General features: G+C 40.1%; 1 protein-coding gene across 3 annotated transcripts in view; it reads right to left on the reverse strand.

Moving 5' to 3' along the window:
- The window catches only part of rgs19 (regulator of G protein signaling 19), a 66,898-nt gene that overhangs the window by 53,371 nt on the left and 764 nt on the right, over positions 1-12,763 (reverse strand). The window contains exon 2 of one of the 3 annotated variants that reach the window (XM_078255908.1): positions 778-888. The exons of the other annotated variants lie outside the window; for them this stretch is intronic. Coding sequence (XP_078112034.1) covers positions 778-792 — 15 coding nt within the window. The 5' untranslated portion in view covers positions 793-888. The remainder of the gene's footprint in view (positions 1-777; positions 889-12,763) is intronic. 3 annotated transcript variants of the gene reach the window in all.

Here is a 12,763-nt window from a genome sequence, read left to right on the forward strand (position 1 = left end):
CCATATGAACTGTTGTGTCTGTAACACGAGCGCCATGTATTGGTGCTATTCTGCAGACTTTAGGCTCCACTGTTATAGCTAGGTAAATGTGTTCATTGTGATAATATGTTAGTATGCATGCAGTATATCCACACGGGAGGTCTCTAATTTTACATTAGAGACCATTTTTGTTTTGTTTTAGCTTAAATGAAAAAGTTCACCATGTTGTGCTAGCTTGCTAGTCTGGTTCGGGCCTAGCTTGATAACCTAACTTTTATGATACAACCGTGGCAACAGTAAACTGAATAATTTCTGTTTTCAATTGGCTAACTGGAGCTCTTTATAGCGATGAACGTGATTGTGAAACACTATTCTGCTATTTATCAGGTACAGTTGTCTACTTTTGTGATTTCATACTGGTATTTTGTTAATGTCATGTGTAATAGGCTACTGTTAACCAGTCTGCAGTAGCCTGTTTCGTGCTAACTGGAGCTCTTTGTAGCGACGAATGTGATTGTGAAACACTATTCATCTATTTATCAGAATAAACGGCTGTGATAGCCAACGAAGAGTGACGGCTTCGTCTGTAACACAACACAACGCAAGAGAGAGACAGAGTACACACCCGCTACATATGCTGTGCTGGGAACAGCCGCATTTTTCTGTTATTCCCGTTAGCCTGCTCCTTTGCTAGCAGGCGTTTCAGTTACAAACACATAAAGAAGGTGAAAACAGAAAGGAAAAGCAAGAAAAGGGTGATCTGGGAGACAGAGAGAGGAAGAGGTGCAGTTGGTTTACCAGTACGTCCGTCATGTCGCGAGGGCGGGCAGTCGGTTAGTGTGTGAGTCGTCAGCGATGTTAGCGGGCCGGACACATGCATGTCATCCCCCCTTCTGCCTCGGACCTCTCCTTTATAAATACACACACATATGCACACACACACACACACACACACACACACACACACACACACACACACACACACACACACACACACACACACACACACACACACACACACACACACACACACACACACACAGGAATGCACAAATGTAGAAGCAAACATGCATTCATGCAAAATGCCACACCATAGCACACACAAGTACAATACAAATGCATCACAAAAACATACACAGTCAAACATGAGTGTGTGAAATCCCACAAGAACATGCAGTCATCATCCAAAAACACAATTTAAACGAATATAAAACACACACACACACACACACACACACACACACACACACACACACAGTATCACCCACAAAATGTACCAACATCCAGGTACCACGAAAACACAGGTGTACACAGGCAGTAGCACACACACACATACATACACAAACACGAGGAGAGAAAAACAGGCCATAGTGAGTGTGTGTGTGTGTGTGTGTGTGTGTGTGTGTGTGTGTGTGTGTGTGTGTGTGTGTGTGTACCAATCATTCACCTGTCACCTTAAGGATCTTCCATTAATGGTGGATCCTCCGTCTATTACACAAAAACTCTGAGAAGGGCACATATAAAAAAAAAAAACGGATAATCAACTGAGTTTCAATTTCCAAAAGTTCAGTTAAAGATAGGGTGACCAGATTTCCCGGAACTAAAACCCTGGACACTTTGCGCATGACCGTAGTGCTCGTGCACGCACACGCTTTTTAAGTGCCAGCCCAGGTCAGACATAGACACAGACAGATTGCGCACAATTTTGCCAACAGCACACATAGTTCACAAAATAATGGGGTATTTCAGTTAATATTCATGCATTGTCTTGGTATGTAGCCTACATATCTAAGAAATAATATTAAAAGACATTGAGTGAGTTTATTTTTCAGAATTAAAGCATTCTTTTGGAAAACGCACCCACTGAACTAGTGAAAAACTTTGTGAAAAGGTATTTTTCATTGCATGGCAACAAACGAATTATTTGGAACTGCTGCCACAGGCTTGAACTAAAGTTATGGTAACACTTTACGGTAAGGGTACATGAATTATGAATTCATGCATGAATTAATTCATGATTTCTGCATTACTTCATTCCTTTATATCTTATGAATCATCAGGAATTGACATGAGTTCATAGCCTCTCATTCATGACCTCATGCGTGAACAACACATCAACTAAAGCGTTAGGTAAGGTGGCTACACCATTATGCACAAGTTGTGTTCAAATCAGAATTTGCGCAGTGATGACCACATTCTTTTGCAGAAAAATACATAATCGATCATGCTTAATAAATCATAATTCATAATGATGTGCCCACGTACCTAATGCTTTAGTTGTGTTGTTCATGTATGAGGTAACGAATGACAGACTATGAACACGTCAATTCCTGATGATTAATGGGATATTAAGGAATGCAGTAACACATAAATCATTAATTACATAATGCATAAGTACATAGGCCTACATCAATTAATTCATGCATGAATTAATGATAAGTCATGTACCCTCACTGTAAAGTGTTACCAGTGTTATTCTGACCAACAACACACACACACATGTAATCTCATTTGATAGAGCAAAAAGCATCCCTATTGGAAACATTCATTCTGTAAACAGTATTTGTTAGAGGAGTGAATTTTCTCAAGAATCAATTTGTTGGCTGAAAGTCTACTGTGAAATTGCGCCCAGGTGTCAGAAAAACTGGCCCGTGTGACGAGTAGCGTCTTTAACGTGGGAATGGTCATGCGGTTCCTCTCGTCAGTCCATGTGTTGTTCATGAGCGAAAAGATCCCCTCAACGGGAGCCTTTGTGCCCGGTAGACACATGGCAAACTGACAAAGGAGACCTACATTTTTGAACGGAATCTCCCTGCTTTTGAAATGGGCTTGACATCTCCACCCAGCGCTCGTCCGCTGACTTTCCAGGGGACCTGGAGGGACTGGTTAAAACGACACAGATGAGAAGAGGCATTGCGACAATGTTTACATTGTAACGCCGGCTGCACAGATTATGCAGACGCAGACCACTACGATTGACCTACACACACACACACACACACATTGTTAAGATCATACGCTGGACGCTTTATTAGTCCTTCTACGTGGGTTTAGTTAATGGTCGGGCTATAATAAGACCACGTCGGCTATGTAATCGCTGACAACCGGGGCAATTTCATAGCGGTTGGTGTAAACCGGGAGATTTTAGCGTCCCGACAGGCTTTTGTCGGGACTCGGGACACGCAACTCAGAATCGGGACTGTCCCAGTCAAACCGGGACGTCTGGTCACCCTAGTTAGAAGAGATAACGTTAATAAAGATAAAGTTAATCAGTTTGGGTTTCCATGAACTTCTTTCATGCAAACACTCTGAGGATGTCCTCACACGATGATTTAATCAAGAGCAACAGAAAGTCTTCTCCTGGTACATCATGCTAAGTCACTGCTACTTCAAAGATGACACGGGTTGCATTGACACATTAAAACTCCATTATAGCAAATGATAAATATTAACATTAGCCATGACATGACATACAACATGACTTCATTACAACATTCTGTGTTTCAAAATGATAAAGTCACTTGGCTGCCGACTCAGTCTCTTAGTCCCCGGCTTCATGATACCGTACATAAAAATGATTCCAATGAGTTCCATGCAGTGAGGTATACAGATTGGGCAAAAGAAGTCCCTGGTACCGGATCGGTACTTAGTATTGGCAGATAAACTGAATTCCCGTATTGGTATCGGGAGAGGAAAAGTTGCATCTGTGCATCCCTGACTAAAACACTATTACAGTAACAACTGGATCAACACAGGGCTAAACACCATTGGATAATGGACAAACCGAGGCTAAAACACCAACAAATACTGGACCAAACTAAGGCAAAATGACCAGTAAATATTCAACAAGCCAAGGCTTAAACACAATAAAACTCCAGTGGATACTTGACCAAACCAAGACTAAATCACCACCAAATATTCAAACAAAACAGGGCTTAACATTATATATTATTGGACCAATTCAAGGCTTTAACACCCAGTCGCATTGGACCAAACCAGGGCAATATCCCCGGTGAATACTAGACCAAATTTGGGCTACAACACCTTTGGATCATTGTATAACATTGGACCAAACCAGTTCATATTGGACCGGACTGGGGCTTAACCCTCCTGTTATCCACGGTTCTCAGTCAGTGACCACACATGACATCAAAATAACTTCATCTGGGCAAAAAAAGTGAATGTTAAGATTTTCATTTAGCCGAGAAAGAAGAATAATCTTCCATGTTGCACACTCATTACGCAATACTCTGACACCTTTTGTTTTGATCAATTTACGTTATAGAAGTCATTGAAGTCAAATTTCATGAACATTTCATCAGTTCCCTGGTTCCAGGTTGTAATAGACAAAAACTATTTGATCACATTGGGCTTCTGAAAAAAATGAGGATGGGCATTTTATGAGGACATGTTATATAACTAATTAGCCGATAAATCAATAATGAAAGTAATTGTTAGAGCCTGAGATTTAACAAGGATTTAACAATCTTTCAGCTTTCATTTCACAGTGGTGGTCAAACTAAAAATACGATTCCTGGACAAACATTCGACATTCGTGAGATCTAAGGTTTTCATCTGACATCAGTGATGACATAGGAATGCTTTTTTTGTGTGGATTTTTATCCACTTAAAACATCAAACCACCAACAAAGACTGAACTAGTGTATTTCATTAGCACAGAAGATTAAAAACAGCTATTTGACCACTCAATGTACATGATCTGTTACTGAACACTGATCATTCCTTGTTTTATGTAATTTGCTGTTTTGTTTTAAGCAGGGGAGATTCTAGGATCAGACCTTTAGGGGGTCAGCTCCGACGTTTTTTTTCTTCATATTAACACTATGATGGAACTAAACCTGACACTTTATAAGTCACAGTAATAACGACCAATTTGACACAATGTTCTAACATTCAGCAATTTTAGTTTCTTACGTTTCAATTTGATCTGCGTCATGAAACTACCAACTTCTTCTCTGGGGACTAGCAACGTTAAACTTCACAACCGCACTCCTGCTCTCCCTCTGCTGATTAGATAGAGACTCAGCTGTGCGAACGGCGTAGCAAAGCTACGCCGTTCGCACAGCAGGGCTGTGGAACCCTATTGTTTTTCTTCTTCTTCATTATTCTTCTCCGCCTAAAACTCCAACTACAGCCTAAACCGTACAGGGTGTGGGGGGGGGGTTGCCATTTTCAGGACTGGTCCCAAACTCTGCAACGACCTCAGGCGCAACAATTCACCCACTTCCACCACTAGGTGGCCCTATAACTCCCACACTGTACACCGTACATTCAAAAACCATACATCCACGTGTTCCCTGGATCCAACTGAATCACGTGATATAGGCCACGCCCATTTCCGCCTAAACTTTTATGCGTGAAAAATCGCGATTTATTTCTTTCTTTTTCGAACTCCTCCTAGACCGTGCAACCGATTGGCACGAAATTTTGCATGTAGCATCTCCAGACCGACCTGACAAAAAGTTAATAAAAATAATTTTGATAGCATAAAAATTGCGCATATTACGCACAAAGAAATTTGTGTAGCTAACTGTGCACCAACTTTGCCATATCTCGGCCAAAATAAATGCCATCAACGCCAAACTTTAGATTCTTGTTTGACATGACCCTCTGAATGTCCCCCACACGTTTTACAAAAATTGGTCACTAGGGGGCGCTACAAGTACAAAAAGTTTATATCTCAAGAACCGCTCATCCAATTTTTACAAGAATTGTTGGGTACCATCTAGGGCCACTCCTGAGGCCAACCCTAGAGTGCGGTACTGAGGGGTCAAAGTGGGCGTGGCCTACACCTATACCGACGTTTGCCTCCCCGCCGCCCGGCTTCAGGTTCCGCTTTCGCGCGCTCCACGGGGCGTCTGGGGCGACTGCCGTGGGTGGCTTGGGCCCCGTCATAACTGCGTGCAGTTCTAGTTTATTATTATAATTTTTAGGGGGGCTGAGATGAAATTTAGGGGAGCTTGAGCCCCCTTAAACAGGGTCGAAAATCGGCCATGATTTTTAGTCTGCTGTTTGTTCTTTAATGTGGAACTCTTTATGCTGCTGTCTTGGCCAGGGCCCCCTTGTTAAAAAGACTCTGAAACTCAATCTGAATAAAAGGTAAAAGAAAAAGAGTGATGATGATAAAAAACCACACACCTCACAGACTGGCAACCACATACACAGACAAAAACACATATCACTACAGTAAATGTGGACAAAAAGAAACGGGGGAGACAGAAGTAGCACGTGCGAGAGAGAGAAAGACAGAGGAAGAGAAGGCGATGATGACCAACTTTAAAAAAAAAAAAAAAAAAAAAAGAGGAAGCAAGCAACAGACAATGAAGAAAGACACACGAAGAGGAAGTGTGTACCAACTGGCAACAGGAAGGAGGAAAAAAACTATCAGGTATAAGTGTGCAGGGTCCCCCCGTGTTTTGCCAGCCTGGTGGCCCACCGGGCCTAAATTCCCACTGTAAACTTAGACATATTCAAATTGTTGTAATTCCAGTTAGCTTTTAGCACTGACTTAATGTAGAGTCCTATGGAATCTGTATTCAGCTTTTTTAAATTCTGAATTTTGCGATTTCGTCCATGATTCTGTTATCACAGAAACTATTGGGCGCTTCATTAACGCTGCCATCTGTCTGTGACCGGCCCCAGCCGGGCCCTCATCAAAAAAGACACACGTATGCCACCGGGCTAAACAACTTTCCTGGGGGAAACCCTGGTCTGTCCATGTGGGTTGTGTTTCTTAATCCAGGGTTGGCACCCCCTAAAATTACCTACACATTTTCTTTTTCTAAGATCTGATTTGATGATCCTGTTTTCCATGGTGACGCGGTATCCAACTGCTGAACTGTCTCAGAAATGATTGCAATTGACAACATAATTGTCTCTTTCAGTCCAATTTAAAAAAATATTCATTAAGTTAGTACTTTTTTAAACAAATTAAAGTTTTGAATGAATCCCAGGATACATCTTTTGGTTATATATCCCTGTCATGTGACCCAGATAATGTAATAACCAAGTCAACCACACCTCTTTGTTATCATGAATAACAATGAACAATGAATTTCTAACTGTATCCCCCCTTGTCTTTTTTGTTGCTACGAACGTATATATGTTCACGTGCCAACAACTAACAATTGAAATAATATTAAGAATATATAGTCCCACCAATAATCATTTATACAATTACAATTTGTCATATTAAACTAAACAAAATAAAAAATGACCAGTCATATGCCTTAAGACCTTAGCTAATGTTAGTAATTATTGCAGTTAAACAAAGAAACGACCATTGTGTAAAAAAAAATAAATAATTGACAATTAGACTATTATGTAATTGTAACAGGCGTAGCTGTAAAAATTCCCAAATAAATGACAGATCATATAGAGGAGAAATGTGGCTGCCTGTAGCTGTTTAATCAAACCTTTCCTCCTTCAGCTTGGTTTTGTTCAGTCTAGGGATCGACCAATTATCGGCCCTGGGCGATTATCGGGGCTGATAATTGGCAATTTGCAGATTATATGTATCAGTGTTTTATTTGACCGATAACCAATCAAGTTAATTTATTAGAAAGTGCGCTACTTTGGCTGCGCTACAGCTCTGTTAGCAGTCTACAACACCTGCAATAAACTGTTAGCACGTTAAAACTTCGGGAAGATAGTTGTGTTTTTATGTTTTTATGTTTTTTTATGAGTTTAAAGTTTCATTTTTTTTTTTAAATAACGGCTTAAAGCATTTAAACAAAACTTCTGTGTTGGAGTTGTAATATTGTAGGATTTTCATTTTTACTGTACAGTAAATGCATATCGGTTCCAAATACCGGTCCATAAACAACTAATAATCGGTATAGATCCCTAGTTCAGTCACGTGAGAAAAAAGGTTTTGCACCAAAGAAGCTCACCGAGACACCTACAAACAAATCTCACTTCTCTTTCAAGAGGATTCTTTGTTTTCTTTTTCTTTTTAGAACAGCGTGTAATTCGAACTAGCTTCAAGAAGAGAACCTTAAAACGCGAGGATTCACGAGTACAAAAAGGAGATGGATGTTGACATTTGATAGCCAGCCGTTCCACATGCTCGGACGGACACACCACATAGAAAACAGAGAAGTAAACCAAAAAGAGCCGTGCTTTCTGTCTGACTATAATACTTCCACCCACAGCTGTCCAGTAGGATTCATTAAAAGACATGTACTAGACAGTCAGGGTTGTCCCCTGCCATTAGAAGGTTTAGGTGCAGCACCCGAGCCGTTTTAGGCAGCACCTAAGCCAAATGAATGAATGAATGAAATGAATGTTACTAAATAACTTGTCTCAGATCTAATAATTAGCAAGTTTTGTCTTGAAGCTTATTAAGAAATAAGGGAAAACACTGACAGTGAACGGACAAGAAGTTGTAAAATACCGTCTCTCCTTAAATGAAGTGTACATTAACACAACACATTCATTTCTGCTTTTCTGTGTCTCTTCCTCCTAAAAGTGCGTAACCAGAGGCAACACCTTATATGGTCATGAATAGGAATTATATAAGAATCCCAATAGGAATAGGAAAAGTTATACCTTTACTAAGGTTGTGCAATACAAGACAAGGTATACAACAAGACTATTACTGGACCCGTGGGAGTAGCATTGTGTCAGTTTATACATAAACATACCATCAAGTACACCAAGGTCAATAGAAACTCAGAAACGACAAAGACAGACTGTAGGAAAAGTAAAGGAAAGCACAGTTATTTCTTTGACTTAACTGTCCCAAATATCAGCTGATGGAACTTTTTTTTAATGGGTCACTGAATCTGTATGGAACAGACTTGGATCTGGATTGAATTCTCTGTGTACTATGGGTAGAGCAAGGCCATAACTCTCTCAGAGTTTAGGGTTTTCAAAAACGTATGCCAGGGTTTTCCCTGCCATTAGAAGGTTTAGGTGCAGCACCCGAGCCGTTTTAGGTAGCACTGAAGCCGAATTAATGTAACTAAAAGACTTTCCTCAGATCTAATGATTGTAGTTGGTCCCCAGTGGAATTCTTTAGCAAGTTGTGTCTTTAAGAGTTTTGAGTATTATGTATTTATTATCTGCTCTATCTTTTCCAACGCTTTAGACAAAGATATAGAAATAATAACGGTCCAAAATGATGTGAAAAAGAGACCAAAACTACCACAAAGGGACACAAACCGACTACTAAGAGACGCCAAATGTCCGCAGAGGCCCAAAGTAACCCCAAAGAAAACAAAAATGACCAAAAAGAGAAAAAAATCCCACAAAGAGAAAATGAATCGGGAAATTGCATACTTTTTTTGTTATTGAAAAACGTCATAATTTCTTGAGGAATGCCGCTTTTAACCGATGCCCCGCCGAATACACGCACCTAAGTCTTCTACAAAGCTTTGGAAAACAATGTATGCACTCGTAGTCCTATGGGGAACAGCAACCACTGGACATTTTACTTTTTCCTTTTAAAGTTACTTGTGACATCACTGTTGCATTCACTGTAGTCTGTAAAATTCCTAGAGGGACTTCAGGTGTCAAGATCGCGTTCAAAGTCGAGTCAATCTAAATAAGTCAAAATCAGGCCAAACACACTACAGCTATACTCTTCTCTATACTTTTCACAACATTTTTACATTTGACTTACGACTTTAATGCCGAAAATATATAAATGTTATTATTAAGCCACTTTGGTCATATAAATTGGTCCAAAAAAAAGTCCACTACACCAGTCACCAATAGCTGATGCATTCATTCTAGGGCTGTATTCAACCATAGAAAATCTTGGTCGACTGAAATTCTACCTACTCTTCAACCAATCGATTGGTCGATGGGGTAAAACATCTGCACGTTAGCGCAGCACTGCGAAGGAAGGTCTGGCTAGTCCACACAGCATTCCGGGATGGGAGGAAAAATGTGCTCTGGTTTATTGGCATTTCTTTTAACCAATCACAATCGTCTTGGGCGGTGCTAAACTCCGGACGGAGCCCCGGTGCCTCTTCAAAATAGCCTCGGGAAGGAACTTGTTTTGGTGGAACGTGTACGTTCAAAAGTTGTTTTAGTCGTGCAACAGAAAACTTAAGATTTCACCAAAACAAGTTCCTTTCCAAGGCTATTTTGCAGTGGCTCCGTACAGAGCTTAGCACCGCCCATGACGATTATGATTGGTTTAAAGAAATGCCAATAAACCAGAGCACATTTTTCTCCCATCCCGGAATGCTGCGTAGACTGGCCAGACTCTCTTCCGCCGCGCCGTGGAGGATGGTCTGGCAAAGCGAGACTACATAGATAATAACTCACTAGCCTAGCAACATTGATGCTACAAGCAAACCATATCTATTTATTCTGTTGTAGTAACAAGCTCCGTCTGTTACATAAAAGCCAGCACTGGCTTTTATGTAACAGGCTTTTAGACTGCATCCAAAGAGAACACCGGCTGGTCTTATTAAGACTGAGTTTATAAAATGTGCTGTGTTCTATAGTCAAATGATGCCACGTTATCCGAAGTGGCCAGTGCGTTTTTGCACATGTATAACGCTTGCTTTTTGATTGGAGAAAAAGATCCCTGCAACGTACAGAACAAGTAACCTTTGCATGTGGTTGAGGGATGGCCCCCAGCACCAGATGTTACCACTCAAACTAGCAGATTGTTAGCTGGCAAGCTAGCAAACTCGCCAACTACAAAACAAAATGCATGTTTACAACATATATCTGCATCACAGTTTGGAGCATCAAAAACTTTGTTTCTTTTATTCCGATACATTTTTAGGGACCAATTTACGGTGAAAATGTCTTTATGTCAAGGAAAACACAAAATTCTGGTGGCAGGTAACAATTCAAAATATAAAATATAATTAGGGCTTGGTACCAAATTCAGTACTTTTTAAAAATGCCTCGTCATTCAATACCCAATTTCAATACCTAAGGAGTAAATCTCATCAGCGTCAGTGAGCCAATAAGCACGCCGCATGCTTCTACCAAGCTCTAATAATGTCTGTGTTTGGCTGTCTGACGTTACACGTCATAGAGACACGCAGGAAAAAAATCTACGTTACGCAGAGATGGATCACGTAGTAGGAGCTGAAAAATAAATTAAAAGGATTTGTGCTGTAAGGTGTAATGTTGTAATTTATTTTTGTTTTATTAAATTGGTATTGAAAAAAAGTACCGTTTAGAAACCAGTATCAAAGTCATGGTATTGGTACCGGTATAGAATATTTTTAAATAATACCCAGCCCTATATATAATGGGATATCATTATATTCAGTATTCCTGTAAGGGGGATGTCACATCTGGGACCTGGGCCCGGATCTGATAACAATTATATCCAAAGTCCAGTTTGTTTAATAAATATGAACAGGGCTTGAGGTAACTTTTTCCCAAGGAGCACGTTTTGCTCCCAAGTTGAAAAATGTAGGAGTGACTAACATAAGGTAACTGCTATTACTGTTGTAGGTAATTTGTACAATAATATAATTATGTTATTATGAATACATAACGTGATAAAGTGTACCGCGTATTAATGGCAGGGTTTAACACAACTGTGGTTTTTAACGCGTAGGCTACTCCCGTAAAGTTTGCATCGTGTTAAAACCAACTACACCAAAACACGGAATTAGACTACTATTTAACAAGACTACGAGACGTTTTTAACCGGTCATTAAACTGTCTCAATGTTATACTGATGCCATAAAGACAGACAGCAGTCGGCGCTCCGGTGGAAGGCTGAGTTCCGCGCCCGCTAGCAGCGCCTTCTCACTGGTCACCAGGAGAGTCTGGTACAGCCTCACTCCGAAAACATAGGACCCAGTAGTGCTAGCTTCAAAGCGGAGCGTTCAGGTCCAGTCAAAACAATACAGCTTAGCTGGTTTATCAGCTAATGCCAGCTATGTAGGAAAAACCCTGCTATCTGACGTTGGTTCAACGCTGAAACATGAATCAGGCTTCAGACGTAAGCACCGTTAAGACAACTTGCTATGGGTTGACAGAAAAAAAAATCAGGTTACATACCAAAGTGAAAATAGAAACAAGAACTTGTTGCAGTTATTGCGCCGCCTCAAAGAAAATGTATACAAAATGTAATTGTCTAATAAGTAGGGTTGGGTACCGAAACCCGGTTCCACTTTGGAACCGGTTCCTACGCAACCGGTAGGAATCGGACCGGATTAGAACACAAATTTCGGTTCCTCATTTTGGTTACACTTAATGTGTCGACTGAAATATATTCCCTCTGTCACTCCGAAACGGACGTAAAAATATCAGAGAAAGTGTATGGTCATTTTTCTGCAAAAGAACTGCTAAAGTTTGAAGCTGGTTTAGTTAGCATACCAACTCAACATTTATTTTGTTGTTACTTGTTAATAGTGTAACTGTTATTTATTGTTAAATTATTGTAATTGTGTGTTAGGTGACTTAGGTTTACTTATTATATAGTTAAGTACTTTAAAACGTTAATATATTGTTGAATTTAAATAATTTTCAATTTAAAAAAAAAACTCTATAAAAGAGCCTTATTCTTTTATGTCATTTTTCAGGTTTTCAAGAGTTGGTTTAGGAATCGGAAACGTTTTAAAAGTACCTGTTCAGCATCGGAATCTTAAAAATCCAAATCATACCCAACCCTGCTTATAAGATAGTTTGTCGTGTGCTTAATTAACAACTGACCTGTGTTACAACCGAACCCTCTCTCATATGAACCATGCCTTAAAGGTTCCATAGACAGCAGTTAACGTTAAGCTAACAGTCAGTTTACTGGCGTTTTATTTTATTTTACAAACTCGCTTTC

This window comes from Sander vitreus, chromosome 7, assembly GCF_031162955.1.
Source record: "Sander vitreus isolate 19-12246 chromosome 7, sanVit1, whole genome shotgun sequence".
Taxonomy (NCBI): Eukaryota; Metazoa; Chordata; class Actinopteri; order Perciformes; family Percidae; genus Sander; species Sander vitreus.